General features: G+C 42.7%; 1 protein-coding gene across 2 annotated transcripts; it reads right to left on the minus strand.

Moving 5' to 3' along the window:
* Positions 1–263: 263 nt before the first annotated feature.
* Positions 264–14,064, minus strand: TMEM209 (transmembrane protein 209). 2 transcript variants are annotated; one of them, XM_054824903.1, is made up of 16 exons: positions 13,916–14,064; positions 12,909–12,961; positions 12,058–12,197; positions 11,894–11,952; positions 10,999–11,130; positions 9,759–9,997; positions 9,182–9,386; positions 8,384–8,559; positions 7,600–7,671; positions 6,391–6,487; positions 5,398–5,523; positions 4,854–4,951; positions 2,990–3,104; positions 2,801–2,898; positions 2,063–2,136; positions 264–1,729 (listed from the first exon to the last, which is right to left on the minus strand). In XM_054824903.1, exons 2-16 carry the CDS (start codon positions 12,951–12,953, stop codon positions 1,675–1,677), a joined length of 1,731 nt encoding a protein of 576 aa, XP_054680878.1. In that variant the 5' UTR covers positions 12,954–12,961; positions 13,916–14,064; the 3' UTR covers positions 264–1,674. The 2 variants fall into 2 exon arrangements, with proteins under 2 accessions (XP_054680878.1, XP_054680886.1); XM_054824911.1 differs by lacking the exon at positions 12,909–12,961 and having other exon boundaries at positions 13,916–14,058.
* Between the last annotated feature and the right edge of the window lie 58 nt (positions 14,065–14,122).

Here is a 14,122-nt window from a genome sequence, read left to right on the forward strand (position 1 = left end):
ACGGGGACCTGGGGATCCCACAGCTGCAGGGATGGGTTTTTCCTCGAGAAACACCCATTTTTGGTCAAAGAAGAACATTTCTGCACTTAAAGAGTCTTTAGCAAGCAACTGGGGCAAAAGGCAACGGACAGCCCCGCTCTGCCCTTGGGACGCAGACTCGGGGTGCAGAATTGGGGTGCAGCCCAGCCACCCCCCTTCCTTGACCGTCCCTCCTTGGCGCACGATGCTGAACAACAGAAGAAAAAAAACCCCCGAAACGAGCATTTGATAAAACAAACTCATTTAATACGGAACCAAACGAGCCATTTTGGTAGCAGACCCCGAGTAAAACCCTGCATCTCACGGGGAGACTGAGTTGGTTCACACCAAAAACCAGCAGTAAAAAAATCCAGTACAAAAATAGATTATCCTAAGAAAACACGTGGTGTTACAAGCCAGTGTAATTCTCACGTCTTTTATGTACAAGTGGGTTTTTTGGCAGTTTACAATGAGCGAGGGGAGTGGTTATTCACTGAGGGGAATAAACCGACACAAAGATCTTCAGCATCTTGGGGCTTATGGATTTTTAACTCCCCCTTAAAAAAAAAATAACTAATTACAGTAACTATCTACACTTCTAAACTCCTCATTTGTGAGAATTTACAAGATTCTTTCCCTGCCCCCTTAAATAAAAAATTTTTTGGCAAATATTGAACTGCCCCTTCTTTGAAATAAATGCACTTTTTTTTTTTCTCCCAAAAAATTGGGGCCTTAAAAGTCTGCAGGTTTGTAGAGCCTGGGCTGCAGAGGTGCTGAAGCCTCGTGCCAGTCCATAAGGCTCCCAAAATAAGCAAAAAAAAAAAAAAAGCTGATGGGAGCAATAAAAATAAATTAAAAGGCAAAGGCAGGGTAATGCTGTGGTTGTACGGAAGGCACCTGGTATTTCAGGGCTCACGAGACTGCTGAAGGTGGATGGCGTGCTTATCTTGTTAAAAAAAAAAAAATTAAAATAAAAACCTTATTTACTGAAACCAGCAGGTCAAACATGGTTTTCTCTTTCCTTCACACCTGCAGCGCGGATGCCCGACTCATCTTGGGGGGGGGGCAGAAAACCCAATTACACCAATAGCCAGGACTAATAATAACTAAAAAAAATGTTTTTATCATCCATAATAAAATGAACCAAAATGAGTCTAAACTTTATGACTTGGCTTTTCTTCTGCCTCTCCGGAATTTCTTGGATCCCCAACTTGGCCAAATTGCTGTTATCTTTCCAAGCGACGGCTCACTCGTGGCTGCGTAGAACCTCGGGAGGGCTGTTCCAGCCCTCAGGTGGGGTTGGAGTTTAGGCCCGAGGATCAGTTAAGCTTGGTTAAGCAGCAATGGCACTCACAGATACATGGAACAGGAACAGCATACAGCTTTTTAAACGGGATTCGTTCAGGTGTAAAGTCGGAAAGAGAAAATCTGCCTGGCCTTCATACGCAGTAGCACTTCGACAGTGAAATATTTTAAATAATATCATCACAAAACCCACACAGGAATTACAAACACTTCCCCTCAACTTGCAAAGTGGAACTTAAATTATCCCCTTTTATACTAAGTCCGTGTTTAAGTCAAAAACATTAACGATGCTGCTCAGTTCATCTCGCCAGAGGAGCGTCGTTCCTCTGAACCAGCATCCCGCTGGAGATGTTATTCTCCAAAAATCCACAGAACGTTGACTCCCGATAAACCAAGATTTACACGCCTGCAAAACCAAAAGCGATCACAATAAATTGCACGTAAATCAAAGCGCCCGTTTAAAAAGTTAAACGAAAACCTATCAATTCTGCACTTCAGTATTTTAATGTGAAGGCAGGTGTTGTCCAAGTCTGGACATTGCTTTTATTGCTCATACACGTAAGATTTATCCAATTTTATTGAAAAGCTGCTATCGTTTCCGACGAGAAGATGATTTTAACACCACTAATATCCTCCCGCTCCAGCGATTTCAGTTTGAGGCGCCTTTGGACAAGGCGCTTCAAACCAGGACACTCTATTTGCATCTCGTACGCAGTGACATGTAACGGCGGGTACTCACCCCAGCATCCCGGATTCTTTTGTCTTGATGATATACAGAAACATAAGCAAGGTGTGGAACATGTTGTTTCTGCCCTGAAGCCACGGGAAGAGAGGAAAAACTCAGAAATCAAGTCACCGACGAGAAATCATAGCGATATTTCAGGTAGGATTAGTGACCATAGAGAAAGACACGATGCAATGCCATTCTGGGGAGGGTTGTGGGGCTTTTTGCCTTAATACTTTATATTTTTCAATTAGGTAAATACCAGAAAAAGACCAAATGTGGGTTTTGGCTGGATTATCATCTCCAAATACTAGAGCTTTTTGGAAATCAGAGATCCAGCAACAACCAGGGATAAATATAAAATTAAAATTTGCAGGAGAATTTCACTAGTTTGAGACTGCAAGCTTCTCCCAAGGATTTTTACGGACAAGCACCGGGCTTGCTGGCCTTAAGTCACGTGAGGAATGACACAACTTGGTATTTTAAAATAAATTGTTAGAAAATAAACCAGAGGAAGCTACTATCTAAGTACTTATATATCTTAAATAGATACTAAAGCTATTATTTAGTAGCAGACTAATTACCATGTCACGGTCAAAGCCCAAGCTAATGTTTACTTCCTGCATTGGGCTAACCTATGTGCAAATAGTCAATAAATCTGGTTAGGACCTAAAAAAAAAAAAAAAGCCAACCCCAAATCCGAGCTGCCAATGATTTCCTGACGGCAGGAGAAGACCACTAACACCACCGTACCTTGGGCAGGTTGTAGACGTGGCGCTGGTAGATCAGCTCGTAGTGGGGTGGATTGATGCTGCTCTGGTAGATGCAAAACACGTTTTCGTTTGAAGTGTCTGCGAATGACAAGTTTAAAAGGCGACAGGGATTTCCAGGGTGCCGACACAATCCAAGAGGCAAAGAGCAGCTACGTGTGAGCGCAAGTACCTGGTTTGTCTGGTGTCTGAAGAAAGTGTTGGGAAGTGAAGGTTTTCCCGTCAGGATACTTGGGGTGAGGTGGCAGCCTGGAGTCAAGGTAAGTGCAGAACACGTGCATAATGATCTGGGTAAAGAAAAACAAATCTCACTTCAGTGTCCTTAAAAATACAGCAGCTTTCTTGCTATAATCTCAGGTGTTAGTTACAGTATTTGGTAGTCTGTGGTTTCAACGTTGACTTAACCCCTCTAAGTTTAGGACCCCAAGGCAGCTTAAGGCTTAAAGCAGAGATTTCAATGGGCCAGGCACTCCACTGGTGCGAAGGTGAGTTTAATTTTTCCAGCAAGTGAAAGAGCGTCAGTCACAACGTGATAAACTGATGCCACACGTCAGGAGCTCAGTTCACGCACAAGTGACTTTATCCTGCAATCTTGCAGAATTTGGCAGCGTCACGTATCTTAGGAGCTTATTTAGGCCACGAACTCCAAGCCAATGGTTTTAGTGATGAGTTCTGTACTAGCTGCAAGGATTTGGCCAAGAAGGGCAGATGAAATCAAATTATACTGCACCTATCAAGCAAATTTCTCTTTTCTCCTCACAAAAGGCAAAATAAAAATCACTGGAAAAACCTGAGCTGCCCATAAGTCTTACTAAGAAAGCCAAAATTTTGAAGTAAAGTCCTGGAACAAGTGTTCAGAAAACCACGCCACAGCCCGCTAGTTGTGTTTTAACCCTTCCCGGAGAGTTCTCAGCATTTTTATGTGGGCAACCTCACTGAATTATCTGTAATTCAGTAATAAAAACACTTTCTGTGTTCATTACATACAGCATGATCTGGTTTGTAGACAAAACAAAAGAGTTTCTCTGGGCTAAATGCCAAAAGTCTCAAGAAGTTTGGGAGATGCAGCTTGGAAATCAGGGCTTTGTATTACTTGCAGTGTGATTAACAAAAAAGCAAAATTGTGGGTTTAGTTTTTTTAATAGGAATTGTCTTGAGTGAGTTAATGTAAAACTTCATGGCAGTGTTTGTAAATTTCTAATACTGGAACTTTTTTCCTAGAATTCTTAAAAGTTTAATATACCGCCCAACAGCACCTCTCCCAGCTGGTTTTGATAAAAGACTGAATTCCAGGGTGTGCTCATGATCTTTACACACTTTAGAGCTGTTCACCCTGTGTCTACCGAGGCGCTAAGAGCTGCTCTGTGGCCAGTCACTACCAAATATTTAATCATCTTCACAAATAGAAAATCAAATCCTATTTCAAGACTGATTTTGTACAACTTCAGCTTCCAGCAATTGAATCTCGTTATATCTTTGTCAGTAAAGATGTGAAGCTCTGACATTCAGATCTCCTGGTTTTTATTCTCCCAAGTAACTGAAAATCTATTTACAGTGGGGAAAATAAAGAATAAATCACCCTAACACCCACTCTATGTCACTCAATCTGCATTTTTTCCCCTCTGTCCATTATAGCAAAGGAAAATGAGAACAAGGTGAAAGGTTTTCCTCGCATTAAAAATTGTTAGACTACGGCAGACATTTGGGGTTTTTTTAAATATAGCAGGAGAACTGCGCCAGCAAGATCCTGACCTGTCAGACTGCTCCTCAAAGTTAGTTATCTGACTTTTCAGAGGACTCTAAGTAAAAGCCCAGCCTAAGACGAAGATACACAATTGCATTTTTGTGACCTACTCAATATCCAGTCCTGTTTGCATTATTCCCCACGTAATCTCACCAACAGCAATGGGATTATCTGCGTAAGCGATGCAAAAAGGATTTTGCCATGTTCCTACTTACTGGCTACTCCCTCCAAAGCCTACGCTGAAAAGCAACCCACTCTAAGCCATCATATCAAGACGTCTTTGAAAACTTACAGAGGAGTCAGTGGGCAAGTCGGTGTCCCACTTGCGGCCTTTGAAATCGCCTCCTCTGCTCCATCGGAATGAACTCATGCATCCTCCCTGAGAAAGCTCTGAAAGCAACAAGATTTATTCAGTTACTGGGGGTTGAAACTGTACAAAAGTGGTATTTTATGCTAGTTTCAGGGGCTTCCCACATGTTTCTGGTGTACAAAACAGGAAAAGTACAGCTAATGAAATGCTTGTAAAGATAATCATTTACAGGATCATTTTTATTTGTAGTTAATGAAGGGATTAAATCCAGCACTTTGCACCCCAACCAGGCAGGAGGAAAATGAGAAATAAGGCTTTTAAAAACATTCCCAAAGTTACATCCAAGTCCCGCGTCGTTACATCGCTGTAAAAAGAGAAAGTTGCAAAGAAACATCTCTCCTGCTTCAAAGCAGCTCTGATCCCTGCCGTGATTCTTCAAACATCTCCACTGAAGGAACATCTGACGCGACCAACACTGACTGTGGTAACAGAAATGTTTTCAAGTCAGTATGGTGACACCACGTACCTTTGATCCTTTCGACCAAATACTCCTGGTTTGGTGTGAGATCCAAATACTGCACTAGAGCGTTCAGGGTTGGAATGAGCGGAGCTTTAACGAGCGCTGCCTGCTTCAGACTGCTGATGCTGGCTTCTGCAACACAAGAAGAGCCAGCGCGAGTCAGCTATGACCACCCCAGAACTCCCAACAGCCGCCCTTACCAGGCACCGCTGCAAAGAGCTCTCCTTTTTGGTGCACTATTTAAAGTTCTAGAAACATTTAACATGTGACACTACTCCAAACACTCATTTCGATTCCAATGAAGTAGCAGATGGCTGCTTTACATCACAGAATATAAAAGCTACAAGGAACCAACATCCACTTTGAAAAGCAGAGGGAGAGTAATGAGGTGGGGACAAGGCCAGCATTGATCAGTTTTTCTGCAGGCATCAGGACGGATGCAGCTCTTGAGGGGACACAACAAGCTGCCTGCAAAAGGTGGATTTAATTTAAACGCAGCTCATCAAATCCACTTCCGGGTTAAGGGACTATAAATTTGAAGCAGTAAGAGGAGCAGTTCCTTCAGATTTGTATTGCGACATGAAAACCAGAACTCCAGTTCATTGGAATTTAAAAAAAAAATTAGTTATTTCAGAAAGCAGTTGATTTTAAGGAAGAATTTGGAAAAGCACATAGGACTGGAGACACTGAGAGTCTATAGCACCTCTATCCTTGAAATGTTTTCTGACAGTTTAATATGATATAATCAGTGATAATTTGAGCCTGTAATTCCACAGCAGTAAGTTTGGGTGGAGGGGGGGAAAGAAAGAAAGAGAAAAAGAGAAAAAGAGAGGTGTATGAATTTTATATAAGACAAGCATAAGTGTGACTTCATCCATATTTCCAGAAGTCTCCATATTTAACAGACCTAATTTACATAAGACCGATCCGATGCCCCAGATAGAGAGCAGCCTTCCATCAACCACCACCAGGAACCCCAAAGCCACCGTCTTATCCTACCTCCGATCTGCAATTCCGGACACCCCATTCTTCTCAGCTGAGTGCTCACAGACTCGATCTCTTGGACAAGTGGCACTAGAATCGTCTCATTAATCCACTAGGAAAGAAAAATGTGAAAATTCAGAAGGTCAGAAGCAGCAAAAATACGAAAGAAAAAACCAAAAACCCAGTCTTTGGCTTAAACCCTATTAATCATCACCATCAGAATCACAAAGAAGCTTAACAACAGAAACACTGAAGCCAAGCAAGGAGAAAAGTAATTAAATTAGAATATTAAGTTAGGCAGAGTTTAAATGACTCTTTAATACTTTCTAAAAGGCCAGAAAATTCAATGTAAAGGAATCAGGAAAACAAATCTCTAGAAAGTATCAGATAAAGCTTTTTGGAACAATGAGAAAAGGGGTATTATGAAGCACAGCCCTCCACCCATAAAGATAATTTATACTTTGATGAGTCCACTCCCTCTCACATTTGTTTCAGGAAATCAAGGAGCTGATAAACACTATGTGTGGGGTTTGTACGTGACAGGATTTGGGATCTGAAGCAAGCTGGCCCTAGGTTTATGAACAGATGCTCAGGAATCTGGCATGGATCTCATACTAATCTTTGCTTTTTACCAATCTTATTACTTTAAAAAAAAAACAAACCAAAACACCACCACAAAACACAAGCAAAACTACATACTTGATAGATGGTATGACTGTAGGGGCAATTCCAAGTTAGATTTACTAATTATTTTGCCATTTTGTGCAATTAAGTCTCCTCTGCAATAGCAATTCCTACTGATATAAGATCAAAGCTTTGCTTTTTGCTTTTTATTACGCGGCTCATGACTGTCAGAAAAAGTCAACCTTCGGGTTGGAATTTTCCATGCTTTGAGCCCAGGAGAATGAGTTAGAAATACTGCAGAAACATCAATTTAGCAATCCCAGTTACTGCAAGGAAAAACAAATCCAAGATGCTTTTGTTTCGCATTCAAAGGTGGATGAACTTTACAGCTGTGAAGTTTTTGGAATACAAAGCACTGAGGCCAGGTCAAAACCGCATCTCAGTAGTCCTCTCTTGACGCACACTGTGTTTCTATCTCCCTGAGCCAGCCCACCCCAATCCTCAAACAGACACTGCAATTCTTCCCACCTCCTTCGGCAAACAGGGGACACGGAGGTGCTTTTCCACTCCACTGTGCTTGTTCTTAAAAACCAGACTTACGTTTCTGAACTTAGCGGTCCAGGAATCCATGTGATCAAGGAGCTGTCGGTTCATTGTCACCCGTGCCCAAACCTATGGAAAGGTTTATTAAGAACATATAAGAACTTAACAGTATACCAAGAGTTTTTAGGGTCTATGATAATTTCTGATACTAACTACAGCACATAATTCAAATTGTATTTTTGCCATAGTTCTTATACATCTGCTGGCTGTATCATGTGACTTTTACAGCAGCTTCACATCCGATGTTCCCACTCTCTACTCATGGTACAATCGTCTTGCACGAGCTCAAATTCACTTTTAATCTCTTTGATCCATTAGGATAAAATTCATCGGAATTGTAGGATTGATTGAAGAAGTATTTGAATGGGAAGCTTCATAAGATTAATGGAGGAAATAAAGAAAATTGATCAAATTTAATTTAAGCCACATGAATTGTGTTCCTTTACATCAGACTTCTTTGAGACGCAGGCGTAAAGGCTTTCTGATTTATATCCTTCAGCCCCTCCACTGGGTTAAACAAAGACCAGTTTCAAGTCAACTTTTATGTCACAAATGTGTTTTACCCAGAGTACGCCCTGTTCTCCAAGGGAGAAATAATTTTCTAGCTAAAATTCAGACTTTGAAAAGTCCATTTACAGTGAAGCTGTATGAAGATGGTTAAATGCTAGAGGATTTCTCTCTCTCCAGCTTTTTTGATACAGCTCAAATCCAAATCTTTGCATGAAGCTGTATATTTTAGAGGCCCGTTTCTCCCTCTTGACCACCCCGCTGCTGAATTTACCTCTTCTGCAGCCTGTTTCGAGCTCAGATCAGCTTCGTCCTTGTGTGCCGATGGAGCCTGGGACCTGCAAGCTGGCTGATACTGGAACTTTCTCAGCATCTGTGAGTAGTCTGCCATAGAACGGCTGTAGTTCCAAAAAGTTGGGCTGCTGGAAGGAGAGCTGGAGTCTGAACTTCCTGAAACGACCCATTCGTTAAACAGTCAGGTACAATTATTGCCAAGTAGTTCTGGAAGCAACAGCACAGGCAAGAGGTCAGTATATCAGGGCTTTGACAAGACACATGAACACAAACTGCCACGAATGCATATGCTGAAGTCAGTCTGCATAACCACTGATTTCGCCCTTATCTTGATTGCCCCTATCCAGGACAAAAACCGCCTGCAGATAATTCACCCCCTTTATCTGAAATGCATTCTCCACAAGTTATCCCTCTCACTAAGGTGACAGAGCCCGTCATCTTATCGTGGTCCACTACAGCCAACAAATGCTACAGAGACAATCTACCAGCACACATTTCTGAATACTTTGGAGAAAAACTTTCTGAAGCTCCTAAGCCACAGAGGTGTGTAGAAACGATGACGTTCTACCTCACGTCCTAATTCCTCAGTAGAAGACTAAACTGTTTGGCAGCTGCCTTTACCAAGGCCACAAGTTATTACCATAAACAAGTTAGGTCTATTTACTAGTACGAGTACACTGGAATCCTTTGCAATTTTTCTCATCCGCAAAAGCCAATCTTGAATAAAACCAACACCTTCGCATTGCCAAGCTTTTTCCAACCAAATCGGTTTATTTACCTAGTTGAACTCTGTGCTGCTTCTCCTCTTCATTTCGAAGGAAGGTGTCCAGTGACTTGAGGTCTGTCATATAATCTTCTTTGCCAGTAGGAGAATTATAGAGAATGGGTGAAGAGCGGTAACGAGACCTTAGCCCGCCGCTTTCCACTGGCCCGATACTGGTAGGGTATGGTGATCCACTAGGAGAGGGGCTGAAGCTGGAAACCTTGGGCGAATAAAAACAAATGGTCATGTCACATGAGGAAGACGGAATTCCACCTTGATTTGTAAACAACATGAATATGAAAGACTCTTGTTTGGAGTTTGGGTTGGTTTTGTTTGGGGTTTTTTTTCCTCCTTGGCATTTACATTTTGGGTTCTTATTTTGGCTTTGTTCTGAAATAAACTAGCCACTCTCAAACAAATGAAGTGACACTAGGGAAAAAGAACAAATCCCAATGCGACAAATTTACATCTACTTTGCAAAAGGAGCAAACAGACAAATACACAACTCTCCGCTGGCTGCTGCTCACCTTCAATGGCAGATGGCACAACACAAAGACCAAACCATACCATTGGGAGCTGTCTTGGTTCTTACCTTATTGTAGCTGCTGCTCGGTGAGTAGGTTACAGCACTGCTGTAGGAAGCACTGTTGCTCGACAAAGCCTGTAGCTGAGGACTGTACCCTGGGATACAACTGGTAGTAAACTTTGGACTGGCACTAGGGGAGCGGGACGGGCTGTAACTCAGCACACTTTGACCCTGGATCGGAGGAGAAGGCGTCGAAGATGGGACTTTCTTTGCTGCGAGCTCACATGGTGGAGTTGTTTGTACCGCTGCAATAAGGAAAAACAGGATTAGCACTGTGGATGCAGCAGCCCCAAACTCTCCTTCCCCGCTTTAAACACACAACAAAACGCATACACAATGCTATCTTAAGGCAATTTTTATAAGATGCTAGAAGGGACACTAGAAAAATCTGGCCCCTACAGAGCTCAGCAGTCAATCCACTGACAGGAAAAAAAGAGAAGACCGAGACACATGACCACAACTCAGTACTAATCCTACAGCTTCAGACTTCAGTTAAACGTTACCCAGCACCCTGCATAACGGGGGGGGTGTTCTCTAACCCATACCATCAGCTACTCTACCTGCCTACTTTATGCATCTTTAGCACACTGAATGTCTTAATTTATCTGTGCAAAGAAACATACGAGATCCTTGAACTTTGGCGATACAGCATTACTCCTGTCTGCTTCCCATTTTCTAGGGGCAGACTATCAGTGTGTAGTGCTACTATGCCAGCCTTTTGCTTTATTTCCCTTGTCAAGTTCTGCTGTATTTTAAAACTTTGCTTTGCTGTTCAAGAGCTTTCTGAGTGACTGCTCTCTGGGCTGTCATTTTCAGACTTCACACAAAGGTCTGTCTGTCCCTCTAATTTGGTTCTTGTTACCCAGCATGATATTAGTAGGATACCAAAACTAAATATAAACCTGCACTCTCTGCCTTGCTCCTAGTCCCATGTAGAGGTTACAAATTCCTTGTCCAACCTCACAACGTTTGAGTCTCTGTCCTTCAGCACCCGTTATCATCCTGTTCTTTTTCACCACGTATGTTTGTTTCCCCTCCAGTTCTCCCCACAAACACTCATCAAATTACCACTTGATGTCGTGAATTTTAATATGCTGCACGTAATTTAGTTTACCACTCATATCAGATGAGGTAATTCAGAACTCACTTCACTGAAGAATCCTGCCATTGAGAAAAATACTATCTTGAAACGAAAAAAAAAAAAAAAAGAAAAAGAAAGATTGCCAGAGATATTTATTACACCCACCTGCATTCTGCAAGCCCAGCAGGGTCTGTTGGCCAGGACTCATGACCAAGCTCGTCGGTGCCACGGTGTATTTGAAGTACCTCCAGAAATCAAATAAGGCATTCAGGCTGAACAGAGATGCAAGTGCAAGTTCTAGAAGAAACACAAAAAGTTTTTACCATAGCTTGAGCATGGGGAATAATAAAAGTATATTATTTGCAAAAACAGGCATACGCCCATTAAAAATAGGTCATTATCAGTGCTATCAATAAGTACCAACTTGGGCAAGTATTTAAGATTTCTTCACCTTCTTAAATGAGAATCACTGGAGATAATTTTCCTTTCTATATTTATTTATATTGCTAAAATTGAATTTTTAAAAATGTATAGTGATTTTCCAAAAGGGACATAGAGTACTGCAATGAAGTTTCACAGTATTTCTCAAAAATAATCTTCCATCAAGTCATCTGTCACTCACCTCATGATTTTTCTTCCCCTCATTTCATCCTCTTATAGTATTTGATACAGCTTAGAGCCTACTCATCCGAAACAAACTTTAATTATTGTGAAATGCCATCCACACCCATAACACAACACAGTAGTAAAATCTGCAGTGTTCTCCACACATTAAAAGATTTAATGCACCAAATTCTTCATGCGCTTTCATGATATATATAAGAAAGTTGTTAACAATTCTTACCTGTCACTAAAAAGGATGAAAATCCAAAAGTTTCAAGGGAGGTAACAGAAAGCAAAACAAAGCTTTGGTTTAAATTAAAAAAAACCCAAACAACAAAACCACCAACAACCAAACAAGGAAAAAAAAAAGTCTTGCTTAAAAATAAATGGCAATAAAACTGACAAGTGAAAAAAGGTAAGAATCCTGAAAATTAACTGAAATGCTGCAGCAACTCACCGATATACCAGAGTGGCCAGTACGTGATGTTGTAATATGAGCTTATGAGTTTTCCAGTCCTGAAAAGAAAACCAAGAGGTTATAATTTTGCAACTATTCAGTCCCAGGAAATACTTAGGGATATACAAAGTGCTTGTTTGAATCAGATGTAACAATTAACGTACATTTCAGTATATATCATGCCTGCAACAGACACATTAAGGAGTCCCCAGGCCAAAACCACTTTCCGGGCTTCGGTCTCTTTCCTCATCTTGATGGTCCTGTCGATGAGGGAAGTCGCCGGACTCTGTTCTGGTATCATTATCTGTAACAACACACACAGAGAAATGACAAAATCTCTCAACTTTTATACAGTAAGATTCTCAGTCAGCACAAGATTAAAGAAAAAAATGCAGTAATTCAAAACAAACTATATAAATGGACTTTACCTTTACCCAGAGTCATATTTAATGTATTAAAAATAACAGAGATTCTTTTTACCAGTAAAAATAGGTAATATTTCTTTGATTAACTCTACTGTCAGCTTATTACTGAGGTCTATTTTCTCCAGTGAGATGCAAATGTGAGGAGAGACTTCAACCTTATTTTTGAAAAACAACATCCTTCAGAAGTGAGAGGCAAAGCTCCTGCCTTCTCCAGGCTAAGGAAGCCAGAGGAAGGAAAGGCCTTGCACAATCTGCAGGTTTTTGTTCAAAATTCCCACTCATTTCAGTAGGTAACAGAGTATTTTCAGACTGTACAGCCACCTCCTGAGGGTTCACTACATCTGAATACTCTTTGCACACCTTGCTACCTTTAATCCTGTAACACCTTACGTGAAAGAAATAACCCGGTGACTTTTTCTGCAAGTCCCATCACTAAAATACGCTACCATTCCTTCCTGCCACTTGCTTAAAAACTTGTCACGTAATTCTTCACTAGATGGGAACATAAATAATTTGCTTTTTTGGGACAGATAGTTCAACTGCACATTACTACCTAAAAAAAAATAAATACAAACCCCAAATCACATTACCTGCTTCTTACTGGTACAAGGATTCAACGGTGAAATAGTTAACATCAGGATTACTGAAAGAATTATACAAGAACACATTGCCTGATATTTTTTTTGACAGGTTTTTCATCCAGTTTGACCCCCAAGACTTCCCTTCCCACAGTGACAAAGGTAGCAGCCCTAAGCAGAGATCCTCTCCTCCATTCTCACACTCCCAACCTCTCTCCCTGAACCACGTCATCCAGCAGAAGCAGGAGTTGTACTTCTTAGGACACTGAAATAGAAGTGAGATTTGGTCCCTTTCTATTTGCCTAGGAGGGTTGGGTGTGGTGTTTTCACCTCCAGACTGAAATATGTCCTACCATACCCCCACCCTCTTCTTCTAAGACATAGTAATGATGGAAGGCCTCACCTTGACAACCCATAAGGCACTGACCCCAGTGCCACACATGGAGGTCCCCCACACCTCCCCTTGCCCGAAACCCCCAGGCTTCCCCCATGCACACTCCTTTGCCACACACTGCCCCAGCTCCCCTTGCCCAAGACTCCACAGCACCCTCCACCCAGATCTCACCGTCACACACAAAGAACCCCCACAGCTTCCCCTGTCACACACACAGGGACCCTCAGAGCTCCCCCTACCCAGACCCCACTGTCACACCTCCACACCTCCCCGCATGCCACCCCGGGGGGCCTCTACAGCTTCCCCCCACCCAGATCTCACCGTTACACACAAGCAGCCTCACATTGCACACACACACACACCCGCCCTGTCACACAGAAGAGACCCGACATCCCTCCTCGCCCCCCCCATCCTGACCCTGTCACATGGAGGTGGCCTCGCATCTCGCTCCTGTCCTGACTCATCACAGCTCCACCCGCTCACAGCCCTGTCACACACGGGTGGCCCTACGCCTCCAGGACTCGCTGCCGGACACTGCCCAGCTCTAGGCAGCCTCCCCTCAGAGCCCTCCCGTGCAGGCCCTAGGAGCCAGGCAGTGCTGGGGCGGGGGGGGCAGTCACAGTACCTGCCGAAGGGCTGAGGATCAGGGGAGGTGAGGGGACACACAATTCCCTTCAGGGAGGGCAGGGGCACCCCCTTTTCCCAGCCGGGGGGACACGCACGGCAGAGCTCTCCCCTCACACACGCGAGAGAAACCGTCCAAGGAGCAACGGCCGCACCGTCTGCGCCTGCGCGAGCACCGCCGCACGCACCGCCGTGACGCGCGGGGGGA

Source organism: Grus americana, chromosome 1 (genome assembly GCF_028858705.1).
Source record: "Grus americana isolate bGruAme1 chromosome 1, bGruAme1.mat, whole genome shotgun sequence".
In the NCBI taxonomy this organism is placed as follows: domain Eukaryota; kingdom Metazoa; phylum Chordata; class Aves; order Gruiformes; family Gruidae; genus Grus; species Grus americana.

What these genes read in the sequence shown, in the direction of transcription:
- TMEM209 (XM_054824903.1), bottom strand. Translation starts at nt 12,953, where the DNA reads ATGTTAACTATTTCACCGTTGAATCCTTGTACCAGTAAGAAGCAG. An exon ending in TTTGGTCGAAAGGATCAAAG is followed by an intron (nt 4,952 to 5,397) that starts GTACGTGGTGTC and finishes TGTTGCTTTCAG; the next exon opens with AGCTTTCTCAGGGAGGATGC. An exon ending in TCAGACACCAGACAAACCAG is followed by an intron (nt 2,899 to 2,989) that starts GTACTTGCGCTC and finishes TGTCATTCGCAG; the next exon opens with ACACTTCAAACGAAAACGTG.